The following is a 22,198-nucleotide window of genomic DNA, read 5'->3' on the forward strand; positions in this document are numbered from 1 at the left end:
ACCTATTATATGATAAAAACCTATAATGTTATAAGAAATTTTAGTTAAATTAACTTATAGACAAAATAAATTTAAGACGTAGATAAATATTAAATAAATGGAATGATAATGAATTTACATAATGAGTTTACACTATTAGAAAATTTTAATTTAATATTTTTTGAAAATAATTTAAATAAATTTAAATTCAAATTAAAAAAAATTAAATTTACATTTATTTTATACATACATAGGAAGATTAGTAATTAATTATAGAAATTAATAAATTAATTATATTGTTCCATTTTAAACAACTTTTTCTATACATACAATAATAATATTCTATATCTTATAAATATAATATATGAATAGTATAGAGTACGAATACAATATGATAAAAATAGTCGAATATTATAGTTATATTATTACACGTTATTATAGATATGCTTTACTTTTTTTTAGGATACAAAATAATAGTTTTTTACCAATATATTAATGGATCAATAATTATACACTATCATTAGCAATTATTCTTATGTATTTAGAATTTTCTAATATAAAAAACTATAAACTTTTTAATAATACTTGTAATATTTTTGATGATAATATCTTTTTATTTATAATAATTAAAATATTATATATGTATATTAATTAATAAATTAATATCATATATATGACTTATTATTCATATTCATTTTTCATTCATACTGTTATTCATTTGTTAATCAAAATTGTAATGAGAATAAATATACAAATATACAATAAAATTATTTTAATTTTTGAAATTTAATAATTTAAATAATAAATATAATAATATATAAATCATTTTAAAAAATTTATAAAACGATGTAATATTAATTGATTTGACAAAAAGATATTCAAAAAATATCTACATAATCTATAATAATCTATAAAATAATATCGATTATAATCCCTATTTAATTACAATATGAACAAATCATTAAATATATTTTAATTTGAAATAATATTAAATCCTTTTTGTAACTTCTATGTTTATCGAATTAATAAGATATATATATCTATTAAAAGTAATCTTTTTTTTCTAGTTTTTATATTTATTGTATTTTAATAGATATAAATATTAATAAAAGAACTGATTTTAATTTTATCTAACCAAAATATTTTTATAATTTTTGTTAAATTTACAAATTAATTATCAAAATTAATATTAAAAATTTATAATAAATTCCTTATTTTTTCGAAAATACGAAACTTTGTATATTTTTAATTTGAATTTTTATAAGTCATAACATATATATTAAAACTGACAATTAATTTTTTTATTAGCAATTTATGCTAATTTATTTATGTTAAATATTTATTAATTTAAAAAATTTTTTTCAATTTTAAAAATTGATTTAAAAGAGAATATCAAATTTTATATTAATACTAATTTTAAATATTACTACTATTTAAAATAGAGAAAATATAAATTATTAAAGATAATCAGAATGAGAGTATTTATGTACTTATAAAAGATAATATATTTTTAGACAAAAATATTTTTATGTATCAATTGATGCACCATTTTATTGTTTTTAAAATGTATTAAGATACATAAATTGAAAATTAAATTAAACTTAGTTTAGTAATTATTTATAAATTTAAATTATTCTTATATTATATCATATTATAAATATTGATAGTAAATGTTAAAGAAAATATCATTATATAATATTTTTTTTATTTTTTAATTTATATTTTTAACAAATCATATATGTAATCATATTTGTTCTATTTATACAGATCTAGATTATATTAGAATAAAATATTAATAAAAAACAAATTTTTATATAATTTTATTATGTCATAAGTTGTTACTGTAAAATTTTTCTATAGTTGTTTTTATACTATATACAAAATATTTTTAAGTTTAATCGAGCATTTAAATTATTTTCTCTAGTATTAGAAGTGAAAAGAAAAGACTAGATAATATTTAAATTAGTTTTGAAATTAGTATATTTGATAAAAAATATTTAGTAAAAAATCATTTTAACAATTTTTTTAAGATGATTTTAATCTTTTTTTTTGCAAATTAATGTTCATTTTTTTACAATATGATATTATAGCTTATCAAAATAAGTTTAATAACTTATATGTCTTAATCTTAAAATGACTTTGAAAATGAATAAATAAATTTCATTATTCAAATATTCAAAATCGATCATTAATGATCTTCAAAATTCTCGTATAATATAGATCAATGAATGAAAACATTGATATTTATCACTTTATTTTATCACTATATTTTTATAATAAATCTCTTCTTTTAAAATTTGAATATTGTTGATAATTACTTGATAAGTATTTTAAAATATATATTAATTATTATATAAATATTATATATATAAATACATATATTACAATTCTTGAAGATCTGCTATAATCAAAAATTATTTATAAAGAGGCTCAAGAAAAGATTATGAATCGTTTATAATATTTGCGCCATATAGTAACATGCGCACATATACTATAATACTAAATAAATTTTATATCACAGAAACGCTTTGTTTATTAGCGATTTGCTAACAATTTTCTAGTTCAGTAGAGTTCTATATCATAGAGTGTCAATGACTTCATTGTGCCAATTATAGGGTTGAGGCCACGCGACGCTATGTTAACGAAAAAATGCGAAATATGTAACGGATAAAGAGCGCGAGTCATCGACCGTTGTCGATAAACAGTAAACGTAGAAATGTCAAATAGAAATGTGAAAGACAAAGTAAATAAAAAAAAGAATGAAAGAAATGCTGAATAAGATATGTACAAAGCATGAAAAATTGGTATAGAAAGAGATAGATTACGAATTTTGAAGGCAAACAAAACGGATACAATTTTATAATCGAATAATTTCTTTTATTTAAAACAATTTTTATTATTTCAACAATTTCTGTTCAATATAATTCTATTATAATAACATTTTGAATATCTGATAAAATAAAGTGAAATATTACTCTTCTTGTTATTAGTTTTATATCAACAAATAAGTAATCTTCGTTTCAAGATTACTTAAAGGTATATTGATTGTTGAATTCGTCTTATATTGCTGGCTATAACATCATGTTATGCTGAAAAATAATTTTAATTTAAAAAAAAAAAAAAAATACGATAATCATGTGTTAAAAAAACTGTTAAAATAAATTCATCGATTTTTATTTTTCATCATCTAATATGCCTATCGAAATTATTATATTAATTTATATTATATTAATTATTTATTTATTCTTAAATACTTAGTTATTTGCTTTTACTCTACTAATAATTACTTTAATTAATAATAATTACTTTACTCTTCTAATGAAAATAATTTAGATGCTTAATTTAAAATTGACATTCTATATAATATATTATATTATAATATATATATTATNAAAAAAATGTTATATAATATATCATTTTTTTCATTATATAAGTTATATGTTATTTTTTAGTAATCAATAAAAATTAAAAACAATATTGTATCTCGATATGATAATATATTGAAGAAGTACTAAATATGATAATATTGTTTATCATATAATAATAATATCATTATAATGTTAAGAATTTTTTTATATTTTTTTCGCTAATCCAAAAAATAAATCTTCTATAATAATAAATATTCTCTTCTATAATACAATTACCATTCAGTATAAATTAATTAACGTTGAGATATTCCATTATAATCCTTGAGAAAATAATTTCGATTGGTTCATTCATTATATATTTTATGTAAACGTGATATTTATAAAACAATTGATATACACACAATTTTATATACATATAGAAAAAAGTTTTTCAAAATCTCATTTTTCTAATCAATTACCTATTTTATCAATTTTCTCTTAGATAAAGTATTATGTATAAGACAAAATTATATATCTTTATTAAATTTTATTATTATATTTTAAGTTATATAAAATTTTGTTTTTTATACTTTTAATAAGTTATATAATTTTTTGTATAATATATATATATATAAAATAATATATTTATATAATATTTGTAAAATAATATTTGTAAAATATATAATGTAAATGTGTTTCCTTAAAGATTTTTTAATGGTTCTTTTCTTTTTTGTAATGCACATATATGTAAATATATAATAGTCGATATTGACAACTAAAATTATATGTATGAAGAAACAATAAATGGTATCGACTGTTGGTATCGATTATATAATAGGAATATTCATTATTTTTCAACTAAAAATATATATTATTAGCAATGATATATAATTTGCTAAAATATATATAAAAAGAATTATATATATAATATATTTCTTATTATATAAGAAGATTGGAGGGAGTTATAAATTGTGTTATATAACATGTCAGTGGATTGAAACAGAAACCAGATTATGAAACATTTGTTATTGAACTTCAGTCTATGTGAAACTCCCGAAGAAAAGACATTACTATTCTATTCATTTCATTTTTATATATTATTATTCTTTTTTAAATGGAGTGGAATAAAGAAATGACATTTCGATTAATCGAATTATACCGTGAAAAACGTATATTATGGGATCCTATGCATGCGGAATATAAAAACAGAAGTAAGAAACACAGTGCGTGGATTGAATTAAGTAAAGAAATGAAAATACAAACAAATGAAGCGGAAAAAAAGGTACGAATACTTGTTGGACAATTTCAACGAGAAATAAAAAAGGGAAAATATGAAGGTGATGGAACAGATGCTTCTTATAAATCAAAATGGATTTTTTTCAAACCTTTTCTATTTCTGAAAGATAAGACTTATGTAAAAGAAAAAACAAGTAATTCAATAGAAGAAAATAGTTTATTAAAAAAATCTTTTAAACAAATATCCATTGAATCACAGGACTCTAATTCTAATATTAGTCTTTTGATAGAGGTAAGCAAAACTTAATAGTAACTTTTAAATATTAAAGTTAAATATTGTAAATATATAATTTATTAATATTAATAAATTAAATATTTAATTATAATTTTTATATTTTACAATTTATTTTCACAAATTAATTACGAATTTGAAATTGAAATATGATCTATCAAATCTTTTCTTAAATATTATTAGTAAGATTTTGAAATATTATTATCATTAATAATACTCTCTAATAAAGTATTCAAAATATGATAAATATTTTATAACAAATGATTTTATGAAATGTTATATAATAAGAAAAATTAAAAACACTAATAAAGCTATAATGAACTAGTAATGATATTCAGTTTTGCGAGCATTAATTTTTTACAAAATATTTAATAAAATTGTACTGTACTGTTTGTAAAATATAGAAGTATCTATTAAATCAATATAAAATTATAATATATAATTTAACAAAAAACTGATTAGTGATAATTTTTTAAATATATTATTTGTTTTATAATTTATAATTTATAATATATTAAATTTGTCAAATAACAATTAATTATTTTATTTATTGTTTAAATAAGATATATATTCAATAAAAAAAATATTAAATATTTATTATATTATATTTATTATATTTATATAAATATTTATTATATTATATTTATTATATTATATTATACACACTTTTTTTGACACATATTGATTTGTTTGTTCAAACTCGGCTCATATCCAACACTACGACTCGATGCATTTTATGATTAGACTGCTTTGGTTATTAAGACGTTAACAAATCCGAAATGAAAATTTTTAAAAAGAAAAATATTATTTGAAATTATTTCCAGAAATCTCCAGTTAACCAATTATTACATTTTTAAAATATCTATATAATAAAAAATTTTTGGAATATCTTATATAATATCTATATAAGTAATAATCTAAGTAAACTTAATTTCTTAATATATTTAAAGAAAACAAGGTTATTTTTCATGTCTCTATATATGTCTTTATTAAAATTAATAACAATTAATTACAATTAATAATTATGTGTTAATTTCTTATTTTTCAGTATAAAAAAAATGATACGAATAATAGATGTTATTATATTTTTTGAAAAATATATTAAAATTGCAATAACGATTAATCGAATCATTCACTTTAAAAAGAAAGAAGAGAATTTGTACATTAGTTTCTTTTTTTATCAATTTTTAGTTTAGAACTTGAAATATAATAAATTAATAACGATATTTTTTATTTAAATATAATCAGTCTTAATTTTCGAATTATGCAAAAAATTTTCAATGATATTACATTGAATTCTGCTTATATGTATATATTCGTGACAGAGTATGCATTAAATTGCAATTTATCAATTATTTATAGAAATACATCAAAATAATAACAAATATGTAACGTGTAAATTTATAAAAAATTTATTTTCTTATGAATGAACAGGATCTTTTTTTAAGATTTCTCCAATTATATGCAAATATATGTATAGTAAAAAAAATAATATGTAATTACTAAGCATGAAATTCATATCGTTATCATTGTTATTTGAATTATTTAATTTTGATTATTCAAGGATCTTTGTTATATTTTATTTTTTGATTCCACAAATCTTTCATAATGCTCAAATTCATTATGGATATATACACACATATATATACTAATTTCTATCTAAATATATATATAATCTCATTTAAATCGATTTATTCGAATATTTGCTAAATTATATAATATATATACAAAAAAATACTTCAAATAAATATCGAATAGTTTCACAAATTTGACGTAATTAATTAACGTATTAATTTTAAATTGCAGATAGACATAGATAAGACATATAAGAAATACAATTTTGTTTTTTTTTAAATTAAATCGCATATTTTTTTTTATGCATTATGTACCTGACATTTTTTAGAAAATATTATATATATATATATATATATATATATATTAATCTTTATGATATAATTAGTATAGATATTTTGATTTGAATGTTGCATTGTTCTTCGCTTAAAATGATTCCGAATAATTTAAGCTTCCATGAATATAATATTGAATGAATATATTTGTAAACAAGAATTAATACAGAACATATGAATAGAGATCAAAGATACAAGCATCGTCTAATTGTTATTATTTTTACGAATAACTGAACAAATTGCTTAATAAACTATTTACTAACTAATAATAAAGAATGAAAATATGTCAGAATTTACTTCGAATGATTTATGATTTTGGATTATGGAACTATACGCATTTGCATTTGATGAACAGTTTATTTTAATGATAATAATTTTATCATTAAATTATAATAAAAATATATCGAATATATAAAAAAATATATCAAGAATCGAACAATGCCATATTTTTATATTTTATTCACATATCTTACATATATCTATATATCTCATATTTTATTCACATGTCTATATATTAACACTTTTATTTACAAATATTAAATATGGAAACTTATATCATACGATATTACGCAAACTAGCTAATAATGATTTACAACATTTAAATAAAAATATTTCTTAATTAATAGTTTTCTGAATTAATAGTTTTATGTCATATTCTTCATATTTTTTTTTATAAAGCAGTAATAGCATAATAAAAAAAAATACATAATTCAATTTGAAAAACAAAGCTGTCCTTCATATGTATCTTTTATTTTCAAAAAAAATTACTTATTGCATATTACATTTATAAATTATCTAATTTTTTATTATTTTTTCTTAGCTATATATTATCGATGTGCTGCATTTTCTCACATTTATTTATATTTCAAAAAATTAAATACAACAAATATGATATCAAATGCAATTTGAATGATACGTGAAATTTTTATTTTTACATTTTGAGTAATGTTGCATTATATGTTTGCTCGAATAATAAATTCTGAGTATTTGATAGAGAATGGTAAAAAAAAGTGTTTTGTATTGTTAAGAAAAAAGTATCATAAGTTAAAAAAATGAATGAAATTCATCAATGAAATTCTTCAAGATAGAACTATTATTCGATAAATTTAAATAATTTCTAAATAACTATAAATTTTATGATTTATGCCATTGTATATTCAATATTCATTACAATTAAAAGATCTTTTATAATTAAAATAGCTAAATAATAAATCTCATTCAAATTCCAATCATTCTCAATATTATGTGCATCTCTTCAAAAATATGATTAAATTATTAATCTTGATTTTTTTTTTTTTAGAATGATAACTATTCAAATTTACAAATGAAAAAACAGACAAAATCAAACTCAAATGGTATCAAAAGGAAAGCAGATATAAGTGAAGAATCACATTCTGTATGTCCAAATGAATTATCAAATGAAATAAGAATACGAGATGAATTTGATGTTTTTGGAGAAATTGTTGCGTACAGTCTAAGAAAATTGAAAAACAGGACAATTCAAAGCCATGTAAAATTCAATGTATATAATATTCTTTATCGTGCTGAAATAGAAAATCAACAAGAATAATACTGCACACTATCATCATTTTCTGAAGATTAGATAAAAATTCTATAAACTTGGATATTCCGTATATATAAATAATTCGAATTCAAATAAATAAAATATAAAATAAATATAAATACATAATAAAATATAAAATCGAAATTACAATAATTAAATTTACAATAATAGAATTAAGTAATAATTAGTAATAATAGAATTATACTTAATATTTATCATTGCTTAAATTCGTACTTATATAAACGATTAAAAAATAGCGGTATATATCTATAAATATGTACATATAAATATTATTTAATGTATCTTAATGAATTTAATGTAAAGAATCGAAATTTTTTTGCAAATAATGTAAAAAACCGCCTACCGATTATATATATAAAGGAAAAAAATCAAAATAATGGTCTTTATAATATATTTCGAAGTCATTAAAATCAGTAAGAAATTAATCGGCAAGTTTACTCAAGGATATCTTAATAGATATCTAAGATATCTTTGTTAAATCGTCATCGATCGATGCGTATCAATCAATAGAAATTTTAAATAATTCAAATAAAGTATGATTTTATTCGACTATCAAAAATAAGTGACGAGATGCCAAGTTTATTCCTTTAACCTTGACCTGATTCAAATAATTGGCTAACAAGGTTGACGATTCAACTTGACCGATTGCATTAAGGTTACTTCGATTCGTGGTCAGCTATATAAACAATCGCTTTCTATAGGAAATCATTTAGAACGTTGACTATTTTATTACATACTATAGATAGTGTATAAAGATATAGAAAGTATATAAAAGTGTATAGAAAAAAAAAAGTATATAAAAGTATATAGAAAGTGTATAAAAATTGAACAATTATGATTTATATTTTATATTAACTGTAAAACATGAAATATTATGGAACGAATAAATGTTATGTTGTTAGAAATTGACGTAAAAATATGATACATTTCTTGTATCATAGTACTATTTTAATAATTATTTTGTATGTATTAAAAGATAAAAATTAATTATTTTTTCAATTAAGTTAAATATCCGATAATTATATGGAATAGAAAATATTTTACCGATTTCAATGAAAATATATTATCTCTTATTATAAGGATTTTTTGGAAAATTTTGTTTTGTACAACATTTATTTATGTATACCTGCTATTTAATTTTAATTTTTAAAAATTATTCGCACAAAAGTAAATTTTTATTATTGTACATATGTAATACTAGATATAATGTATTTTTTAAGAATTGAAATAGTTAATTGATTTAGATTAAATTTAAGTTAGATTATTTATAACATTTAAAAGATATTCTAATCTCATTTATTTTAATTTTTGATGAGTAGCATTAGAAAATAAGTATAAGAAGTTTTAATAATAAGTAAACAAATAATTAACAGTATAATGATGAAATTAATTTTTATTTCTTTTTTTGTAAACTTTTTATTAAAAGATGTTAAATTTTTCCGAAATAGAAGTAAGGGAAACATAAGAAAATATAAGTAAAGGAAATATCTATTCGCGCTTTGATCCCATTCTCTCGTAACCACGAAATTTGATATCGTGTCAATGCTAGTTAGTTGATCAGTTAATGCAAGTACACCGTTATATGAGCCTTTCTTTCTACCATCATTATTAAGGTAAAACGTACGTATGTAATTTGATTTATATTATTCAGAATACTACATTTTAATATTGAATGTTGTTTAATGTATTATATGTAGACATATTTTACAAGTATTAAATAAAAAATATTGAAAAATTTAATAATTCTCTATAATTGCATATTTTTAAATTTTTATTGAAATTTTATTAAAATTATATTACATAAAATGTACGAAATGATTATTCAAAAAATTTTATTTCGTAAACATTTATATATAATATAATATATATATATATATATATATATATATATATATATAAACTAAAAACAAATTGTTAACTTTTATCAACAATATATATCTCATATATAAGTTATATAATATTTTAACTTTTGGTAAAACACAAAAATTCTTTACAAAAGAGTCATTTAACACCGTAACTTGAACTCAAAAAAATATTCCACACAATCATCAAAAAAATATCCTGTATTTTACCAAGAAATAATTCTATAATTACATTCTATAATTAATTTTTTTTCGGAATATCTTTGAAGAATCGATTCTAGAAATCAAAACAAACATGAAAATTATATTAACACAAGAATTATATACAAAAAAATTATTATATAAAAATATTAATTTATTTATTAAGTTAAAAACAATGAATTTTATATAAATAAAAAATAAAACAAAACATAGAATGAAATAATCTATTTCAATCATTTTACTGTCTCGCTTTATTTTTATCTCGTTTCATCTAATAAAATCAAATTACTCATAATAATCCATAATCCTCAAATTATTTTTTTATAAACTATTATATTGTATTTTAATCTCTAGAATAATGTCCTATGAATAGAATATTAACACTGTATATACATATGTTAGAAATTTTTTTTTGTTATTCTGTTTTATTATTCTATTTATTAATGATAAATGCAGAGTGATCACTTATAATCTTTTTACTAAATGATAACTTTTCAACTCTGTAATCTAAGATTATCGCATAACGACAGTATATTATCATTAAAAATTTAATTTCTTTGAATTTTCACAGGAAAATATACGATATTATGTTATCTCCATTATTATTGTTAATAATATAATTAAATAGATGCATGTCATGTGAATAAATTTCTGCCTATAGCAAGCATCGCATAATTATGTGATATACTTTTGCCTAATCTAGCAGTAGTGGGAATAATATGATTATACGTTATATATTCTTCGTAGAAAAATTTTTAGTGGTGAAGAGGATAATATTTCTGTCTAGCAATCCTATCGTGATCAGATCTTTTAGGAATAATATACTTATCTTTTAAGCAAGTAATATAACCTTGGATTGTTTGCTTATTTCAAACTTTCTAAATAATATGTATACACACAATAGATACTCAACATTTGATCATCACTTTAAATGATTAGGCTTAGGTCTGGAGTTTTTTTACCAAAATGTCATTTATAAAAATTCTATTTAATTCTTGTTATAAATTAATCAAATAGCGTTAAATTATCTGCTTTCGATTTTCTTTAAAAAAATATTCCGTATCTATTGCTAAATAAAAATTTTCTAAAAGAAATGCAAACTTGAATTATTATTTTCAATAGAATTGATACAGTCAGTACAAGTAAACAATATAAGATCATATCTTATCATCACTAGAATAAGAATATACTTTTTTTGCTCATATGAGTTATTTTTGAGCATTGTATAATAAATACAATTTACATACTTATGGATTAATAATAATATTTTTTTTAAATTTGTATGAAAGTAGAAATAAATATAAAATATAATAAATATATAATATAAATATATAATATAAATATAAATTTAAAATATATATAAAATAATTTTTCATAATTATATATATAATACGATGTTAATGTGAAGTCAACTTGGAAATATATATATTAAATTTGTACTCATGGATTAATTCTTTGAATATGATGTTGAAAATTAATTTGAGCTTTATCTTCTGAAGCTTCTACAATTTCAAAAGCATCTAACTACCATCTCTATATAATCTCTATCCTTTATATATCCTCTATATATTTATGATTTAATATTTAACAATTTAATTCAACAATTTAATATAATTTAATTTCCAATCTTTAGAATGTACAATACAATAAAATTCTGTGTAAAGATACAATTTTAATATCTTAATTGCTATTTGAAAATCTTTTATTTTAATTTTTTGTCCAAAAATGATTCTAAAAATTCTTCCTTTGATTTCGTTTAAAGAATTCGTTTGTATATCTCTTCAACTCTTTTAAAAATCGATTATGCTTAGCTATCAATACATCATTGAATAAAACTATTTTTTGAAATTATATCTTCGTCTGTTTATATGAAAATCTATTGAAAGAATAGTCCATACATATTATAGAAACTTAATAGAAATTAATTTTTCAATAATTATAATTTTTTTTTATAATTTTTAATATTTCATTTATATATTAGAAATAATATCAAAAATATCATACAATTATCAATTATTATAATTATTATATATATATAATTATTATTATTATATATATATATATTATATTATATATAATATAATATTATAATTTTGCCTTTTTCTTTTTTCTTTTATTAAAAATTTATTATTCTGTTAAAAGAAATTAATACATCATTGCATGCATCAGTGGTTATACATTGTGAGTTATATAACGTGACTACTTTTAATAAAAAAAAAATTATTTGCTATAAAAAAATATTTTATAGAAAAATTGTACAGTAAAGAAATAATTATAACTTAATTATTCTTTTTTATAAATAGGCGTATGGAATCATATAATAATTAATATAATAATTATATTATAATTAATATATAATTAATATATAATTATATTATAATAATTAATTTTATTTATTTTTAATGAAATAATATATTTTATAAGATGTTATATACAATTTGAATAAATATTAAATATTGTGCTGAAAATGAATAGTTTTTTTTACTTTATTAATTTATCAAAGTTATACATTATATTTTATACAGTTATGTTACATTATTTCATATTATAACAAAATTCCCATATTTTAAATATTAATTCATATAAATAATAATATAAATAATAATATTATTATTATATAATAATTATTATATAAATAATAATAATATGTAATAAGTAATAAATAATAAATTATATTAAATATAATTTTTTATATATTTATCATATAATTTAAAAAATAAAATTATTTTTTTATATATAAAGTATATTGAAAGTAAAGTAGAAAGAAAAGTAAAAATTATAAGATATTAATGTATTTACTATACTTTAGTAACATTTATGCAGTTTCATTTTATACTTTATACAATTGATTCGATATACATTCATAACTTACAACATTATTTAAGATATAAAGGATCATGGGAAAAAATAATTCGAAAGTCTGTTTTTAATAATAAAATTATGATTTATGAAGGTTGAATATTATGGGTATCATGCTGATGAAGCGTCCTCCTTTTAAAGATTATTGAAGATAATATGATTCAATGGTAGGTTAATACCTTGACACACTTTTAAGCTTTAACAGTTTCAAAGGTTATAAATATTGTTTTGGAATAATAGTATATATTCGTATATAATAATAAAAAATAATTTAAATAAGAAATCAATTAAGCAATATCAAACTTCTTAATATCAACATAAAATGACCATGATTTATTAGAGGCCCTAATTGTTCTAACTATTATAATATTATAATAATATTACATTATTATAAACTTTCAATATTATTCATTTCATTTATTTCAATATTATTCTTAAAAAAATTATATAATTATATGAAATTATATGAAAATATCTAATATTTTTTTTAATTTCGTATAAGTAAAATTTATTTTATTATATGAATAATTCATTAAATAACTGTAAATACGTCTTAATTTATAATTATATATTTATATTTATAATTATTTATAATTAAATATTTATAATTATATTTATTTATAATCGTTTATTTATTTTATATGTTATAAAGTAAATAAATAAATTAAATAAACGATTGAAATCACTAATAATAAATTAGTCATTTTTTAGAAGTAATTTCTGTAGAATAATATTGTCTAATTTTGTTTCAAATATGCACGTTAGCATAAAACAAAAATTATAATTAATTCATTTTATATTTTTCCGCACTATTGTTAATTATACTTTTTATTATAATACAATATATAATTCATTATATAATTTATTATATAATAATTATGAAAAATAATTTTTAAAACAATTAATGTAAATTTAGAATTAAAAAATGTTACTTTAAAATAATTATTTCTAATATATTTTTCAAATAATAATTTAAATATATATATATTTTAGATAAATATTTTGATATAGTTGTTAATATAACTGTTAAATAAAATAAATCTGCAAACATTATCTTATTTAAATAAAATTATTTGAATTATTATTTCCAATTATTTTTTGTTTAAATATAATCACTGATAATGAATCAATGAATTAGAATAGTTCAAAGATTTGAAAGTTGAAAAAAATAATTAAAATAATTTATATCAATAATTACAAAAATATATATACACAATTCTAAGCGATCTACATAATCGCAATCGACTCGATCATATTGTATAATATCATATGTAATAATATCAATATTCGATAATATCATTGTGCTGATGCAAAGATGATGATAAATCTATGGCAATATTTTCATGAAATCTATATGCATTATATTGTAATATAATTAAATTAATTATTGTAATAATTAAATTAATTTTTTAAAAAGTATAATTCCATTAGTAATTTACATAATCTATATTTACATAATATACATATTGTATTGAATTTAATTTATATTTATATTATATTTATATTAAAATTGCATTTATCATATATATTATATTAAATTAATTGCTTCATTATTAAAGATGTATTAAAAATGTAATTATTAAAGATGTATAAATAAATATGATAAAACAAATAGAAATAATCATTGTTGTAATGTGAGTGTAGAGGTTTATATTTGGATAGATAACTAGAAAGAAACATTGAGCATTGATCGAATGTACGATACTACGATGAACTACGACATCCAATATATACAATAACAACAACCTACTATATGTTTCTTCAAATACACATATGTTTATATATGGTAACAATTTGAGATCTCTCTTTTCTTTCTTCGTTTTCAATTGTAAGTTTTGACAATTCGAAAATATTTGTAAGTACGTTCTTATTATAAGCATTGCATACAGGAGTTAATGTTTTTATTTATTTGAAGTCTATGTTTGAAATTGAAGCAAAATCACTAAATATGTAATTATTGTACTGATCATCTAACAATAGAAATCACAAATATCAAATAAATAGTGTATACATATTATATGTATTAAGATGGAACGAAACAGGGACAACATTCCTATTTATAATTTTTAATATAATTCTAAATAAGAAAAATTTTGCCTTTTATAATGATATTTAAACTGTTAAAATATGAATTTGATCGATAAAATTTTTTAGATGCTACAATTTATTTAAAAATTATTATTTTCATTTTTGATGATTTCAATTTTTATTATCATTTTTATAAATTTTCCATAATTTTTAATTGAAAAAAGAAATCTTTCTATTTATATAAAGTATGTAATAATGAAAAAATAATATAACAATAATGATGACATTTAAATTAGATTTGGAATTAAAAAAAAAATATTATATTATAAGTTTTTATCTATTTTTAATTTATACATTTATTTTAAATTATCAAATTTAAAGTATAAGATTAATAAAAATAATATTATGATCAATAATAAAAATAAGAATTAAAAATTTAAAAGAAAAACAAAAAATTAAAATTTCAAAATTATTTTGAAATAATTAATTTTAAAAATATATAACCAGTTTATTAAATCTAGAAATTAAAAATTAAATTAAAATTAGAAATAAATTTTTTTCATCATTAAAATATAATCATCAATTTTAATTCTTTCGTTCCACCTTGAAATATAGATATTCATCATTATCTTCAAATAACATTCAAATTAATTAACCAATTTTCACTCACCGATTGAAAGAACTCATTATCTAATGTAAAGTATCCATTCGTTGAAAATATTATTTTTTGATGTAACAGTTGAAATGAAAATTGTTTGAGCTGGAATATGTTTTAATATAAAATAACGAAAAAATTAAAATGATTGATTTTACCTCTTTTTTTACTTTTTGATCGATCACGCAATTTAATAATATGTGTACAATACATCCAGTTTTTTCAATCTGTGCAAAAAAATCTATTAAATTTCGTAAAATAATTAATTTTCGAAAAAGGAAAAAAATTTAGATATATTTACCTCGTTTACGATTTTAGTTATTTTCGAAGTTAATAAACCGAAAGGAAATAACAACAATATTATCCAAAGTATACCATTTATAGTGAGCATAAGATCCACATTCATATTCTTAAGAAAAACTACCAAAAAGAAATAAATGATATATAATGATGTAAAAAAAATAAAACAGAGTCCAATAAGAGTAGGAAAAGCATAAAATTGTGAAATTTCTCTAGAGATGTTGCAAAGATGATCATGTATATTTCGAATTTGAAGAAGAAGATGAATTCTTGAATAATTCATGAATATACGTCGATTCTGATACAATATGTTAGAATTGAAATCATCCGATCTATTTTGATAAAAATTTTGTATAATACAATTTAATTTTACAAAAATTTCATTTATTAAAGTAATCACAAAAAAATATTGAACGAAGAGCAAGCTTGTGAAAGTCGTAGGTATGAGATTTCCTAATAATGTAATTGGTTCAGGTTTGAAATATATGATTTCAGTAATTAAAAGAACGACAAATATAACCAATTGAAATAAACAAACGAAGAATAGAACATTGAAAATATATTTTTGATTCAGTGGTTGTTGCAGACGATGTAATATAATCTCAATACGAATCAAATAATTTCCAATCTTTGTGATAACTGATTGAAATATACAATAAGACAATAAAGTCAAAATTATAACTGAACTGCCTAATAATGCTTGGAAAGTTTCTAATATTATTGTCATATTTGTTCTAAAAGCATATTCTGCATAAAATATAAGTGGCATTAAGAAGAAATTTGATGCAATTATTAGAAAGCTGCCAAATAAGTTGTACAATATTCCCAGTTTAGAGCCAACAAAAAGTACAACGTTTTTTGAAGATGATATCTTCGAATTTCTTCGATTTAAAGAAAATGTGGCAAGACCGAAGAATTTGAACAAAAACAAGAATAACATAATTGCTATATGCATATTTCGAGACCAATATAATTTATCTACTACTTTTTAAGTTTGAGAAAATTATTATTTATAATATATGTATATTCTTATTTATACTTAAACGAACAAATAATTTGTCAACAGTACACTTTATTTTCTTCTTTTTCTTTGTATACAAATATTAAACATCACTTTCAATATGTTCTTAATTCATTATTTTCATTTTTTCAAAAAATTATGTATATTTCTAATAACATACAACATAAATGCAATAAGTTTATTACTGCAGTTTATTTTATATCATGATTTAGAAAAGAATATTAAATATTAAATTATATTCCAAGCATGTGCATTATATTATATATAATAAAATTGATTTCACATTTATTACAGATATTATGATATATGCTTCGAATAAAAACTTAATATAATATTTATGATACAAATCTTATTTATTATAAATTTATCATAAATTATCATGATGAAAATAGATGCAGATATTTATGCAAAGATATATTGTAATAAAATCTAAAAAAATATAAATCTATCATAATGTAATGAAAAAAAAATTATTTTGTTATTAAAAAACAATGTTTAGTATTATATTTTTTATTATAGACAAATATAATACTACTACTCTATATACTACTATATTATACTAAATATAATACTATTATACTATATAATGTATTTCCTTTTATTTTTTTCTTATTGAAAAAATTTTCTTATTTTTTTATCTATGATTTATTTTTTAAAAACTTTCGAAATTTTAAAATAATATGATTTTTTAAAATATATATATATAAAAATGTATTAATTATTTAGAAAATGTTATTTGCAATGATTTTTTATATATTGTAAAAATCAATTTTAAATAATTCTTTTTTATATATATGTTATCTAATTGATCTTATTTTCTGTTAGTATTACACAATATATAATTTTCTTCTGGCCTAAGCAATTAGTTAATCACGATTATATTTCTATATAATTTAATATATTAATCAATAAAAGAAAAAATTCATAATGTTTCATATGAAATAAAGTTACTATTGGTTTTGATAATAGAATATTTGAATTAGTGTAAAATATATGAAGATTTATTTGTCAATAATTCGTTCATAAACTAAGACATTTAAGAAGAAATATTTATCAAATATTTAAATACAAATAATAATATCTAATAAGAATATGATATATATTATCATAAATCTAAATATTTAACAAAAATTTTATTATGTTAAGTTTATTTTATTATGTTAAATATCTTAGAACTAATACTAATAACATATAGATACATATGAAGAAAAATTATTAAAAATAATGATTTTAATTATATATTTCAAAGATCATGAAATCAGAAGGAAACACTTTCGAATAATTATCGACTAGACTAATCGACTAATAAGAGAGTTATCGAAATTTTTATTCAATCATAGCAATAAGAATTAACTTCTTCAGAAAAATTAATGATTAAACATATGAATATTTAATTTATTTTTAAATTAAATTATTATTATTTTTAAAAAAAGAAAAAAATTAAAATTAAAATTGAGGAATTTTTTTATTATAGAATCATCTAATAATAAAAACAAAAAACTCAAAAGACTGATAATATTTTACTTGACATCATGCTTTGAAAGTACTATAACAATGCCTTTGATATCTCTTATATCTCTTATAGTAAAGAGATTAAATTAAACAACAGAAATTTCATAACTTTAATCATTGAAAATTTATGCATAATAAGGATTAAATTTTACATAAATAATATTTTATGATCAAATGCGTATCGCATGTGAAGTGTTCTTCAAAATTCATTGTAAAAAAAAGCTAAAAAGAACTAAATATATAAAGAACTATTTTCTCTTATTTTATCTTTTGTATTTCATTTCAACTTTCTATATCTTATTTCGATGCTAAAGTATTAAATAACATAACAAACCAATTCGTGGAAATACACTTCTTCAGATAAGGATCATATTTTCAAAACATTTGCTGGAACTAATTCTATTTATTTATTGAATTGTGTTGAGGTTAAAACAATGAATATTTATATAAATATAATATATATGTAACATATATGCAAAATATATATATATAAAAAATATATAAATATATAGAAAATGTAGTTTATTAAATAAAATTGTTCATTTTTATGAATAAAAGTTATTTATCATTCTGTATTATATAATTTTGAACAAATATTTAAAGATAAAATATAAAAAGTTAGGAATATTTTTTTAATTAATATTATTTTTTAATAAAAATATCAGATAACAATATATAAAATAATATTGAGATAGTTGTTTAATCACTTTCGTTTTGTTTATTCAGGAACGATCTATGATTGTAGATAATAACTGATAATTCAACATGAACATCTCAAGAATGTACATATATTTTTTGTCAATTTTAAGAAAAGCATTATTTTCCAAATTTTAATTCCTCTTACAATAGTTTTTCTCTTACGAATGTTTTGTATATAAAATTTTATCAAACGGTTTATTTTTTTACAAATTTATCTAATAATATTTCTAATGAAATTAATATTATAGTTATTTCATAATTAATTGAAAACTTTTTAGTTTTATTCGTTTTTTTAATAGAAAATAATATAAATGTAAACAAAACTAAATACTTTATTATTTGATTTATTTATTATTTGATAATTTAAGTTATAATAATTATTACATGTGTGTGCCGATTCATGAATACGAAAAATTTTTTTAAAACACTATTTTTGTATTCAACGAAATATATATAACGAAATATAATACGAATATAATAACGAAAAAAAATATAAATTTTTGCAATGTGAATAATATTTTCTGTATTATAAATGATTGTATATATAATTATAACTGTATACTATTATATATATATATTTTATATATATATATATATATATATATATATATATATATAATATATATATATAATATCTTTTATATATAAAAGACTGTATAATATAAACTGATTCTTACAATATAATAAAAGATCTCTAAGCATGAGTTTTTTTTATTATAAAAATTATGATTTTTTTATTCTTCATTAATTTTATTTATTAATTTTTAAAATTAAAGTAATAATAATTGCATTTAAATTTTATAATACTTAAAACGAATATGCATGACAAGTTTCGTATTTTGACATATATTTATATAAACATTTGAATAAAAATAAATATTTAATTTCCTAAAATCTTAAATATTTATTTAATTTTATAATTGAAATATATATTATATTTAATAAAATAATTATATTTAGATTTTGTAAGAATGCTTAGAAGAAACTTTCTGCGCAGAATTTGCGCGCAGTCTCCATTATAGTCCTTGTCTATAGCCAATCAACTAAAAAAAAAGCAGTTGGTATCGCTTCAGTATTGTTCGAATGCATTTTGTGTTTAAGATATGAAAGAGTGTAGATCGTTGAATTAAGAAAACAATTTCAATTGACATAGTTGGTTACTAAATTATTGAATTATGTAAAAATAATGGTTTAGTTATATTATTAAATAAAAAATCGTTTTTTAATCGATATACATAAATAATAAATTTAAATCTTATTTTTTCTTCATTTATCGAATAAAAATGTTATGTAAAAAATAAAAATAAAAATTGGGCTATGTTAAGAAGTTGACTTTTGAATTTTGTTGAAGAAATGAATATTGAATATACAATATTGAATGATCATTCAAGGTAAATATTATATATTTTTTAAATTTATATATATATTTAATATAAATTAATATATATAAATACATATAAATTTAAGAAATCCGTAAACTATATTGTATTTGTAGTTTTTATTCTATTATAATATAGATATTATTAATAAATTTTTGACTAATTCCTAAAAATGTAATTTAGAAGCTTTGCAATTGTCCAAATGAAATATATTTTTAATCTTATATGATTCAATGGATGAAGTAGAAAAACTATCTTCGATTTCGATAGTTTTTAAATATATTATAGATGGCAAAATTGTGAATTTTTTTCTTTATATGATTATTAATTTCTGATATATTTCCAAAAGAAGATTGTTATTACATAAAATTTGGTCTATTATATATATATGTATATATACGACTCATTTATTAATTTTCATTTATTTATACGTTATTATAGATAACAAAATTATTAGATAGATATTAATATTATATTTATTTATAAAGAATTTCGAATCTGTGGAACATGAAAATAAATATAATAATAATAATAATAATAATAATTCATTGATTGTCTTGATATTTTTATATAAATAATTGATAAAATTGAAAGGCATAAATTATTTTATTACAAATATATATATATAAGCGAAATTTTATATAATAATAGCAATTTTTTTCTTTGCAAATATTTTGAGAGTTAAAACCAATTGTTCGTTATATATATAAGAACAAGTTACTCAAAATCTTATTCTCTATAACATATTAAAAATCATCGAAATCTCAGAGGAAATAGCTTTTCTATATTTATTTTTTATTACATTATTTTTATTTTAATATTATATTTTTTAGGAATTTATAAATCTAGTAGCTTCTTAGATATTTACCTAAATCTAACGAATGCATCTTATCCTCATGTAACATCAAATTCTTAAATTATTGTAAGTCCTTTCTTTATTTTTTTTTCCTTATTACGATAAGTTTTTTTTTTGCTATTTTTATTAGTTTTTCATACTTGTATATATTAAATTCAGTATATTATAAATTTCTTTTTCATAATATGTGATTTTTATATGTTTGATAAGTAAATTATAAATGATTATTACATAAAAAATACTTTTTAAGTGTATATTAAAAATAGTAGAAGTAACATAAATTTCGCTGTGCAATTTAATTTTTTTTTTCGAAATGCATTTTGCTGCTCACAATTAATTTGTCTGATTAGGACAAAATTATTTCTCAAGAATATTATTTTTTTTTTAATTTTAATAGCAGTTTAGTAATAAAACTTTTGTCTAATTTAAAATACATAATTTAAAAAAAATAATTTGAATAATTTATTTATATTATTATTA

The 22,198-nt window shown here is 18.0% G+C and overlaps 2 protein-coding genes across 2 annotated transcripts; one reads left to right on the plus strand and one right to left on the minus strand.

The window, feature by feature from the left end:
• The first annotated feature begins 4,403 nt into the window (after nt 1-4,403).
• LOC122717595 lies at nt 4,404-8,411 on the plus strand. The gene is made up of 2 exons (XM_043941818.1): nt 4,404-4,854; nt 8,062-8,411. The coding sequence occupies exons 1-2, from the start codon at nt 4,441-4,443 to the stop codon at nt 8,329-8,331; spliced, it is 684 nt and encodes a 227-aa protein (XP_043797753.1). The 5' UTR covers nt 4,404-4,440; the 3' UTR covers nt 8,332-8,411.
• Nucleotides 8,412-15,184: 6,773 nt separating this feature from the next.
• Nucleotides 15,185-21,488, minus strand: LOC122717568 (putative gustatory receptor 28a; the record flags this gene model as incomplete). Its single annotated transcript, XM_043941786.1, is given in 5 exon segments — nt 15,185-15,238; nt 15,967-16,056; nt 16,110-16,178; nt 16,253-17,243; nt 21,451-21,488. Coding segments are annotated over 5 exon segments (1,242 nt in total), but the record flags the coding sequence as incomplete, so codon positions are not given.
• Between the last annotated feature and the right edge of the window lie 710 nt (nt 21,489-22,198).

This window comes from Apis laboriosa, unplaced genomic scaffold (assembly GCF_014066325.1).
Source record: "Apis laboriosa isolate Shangri-la unplaced genomic scaffold, ASM1406632v1 scaffold53_cov140, whole genome shotgun sequence".
Taxonomy (NCBI): Eukaryota; Metazoa; Arthropoda; class Insecta; order Hymenoptera; family Apidae; genus Apis; species Apis laboriosa.

Excerpts from the sequence above, each read along its gene's own strand:
- LOC122717595 (XM_043941818.1), top strand. The coding sequence starts at position 4,441 with ATGGAGTGGAATAAAGAAATGACATTTCGATTAATCGAATTATACCGT. Across the intron at positions 4,855-8,061 it reads ATATTAGTCTTTTGATAGAG|AATGATAACTATTCAAATTT; the intron begins GTAAGCAAAACT and ends TTTTTTTTTTAG.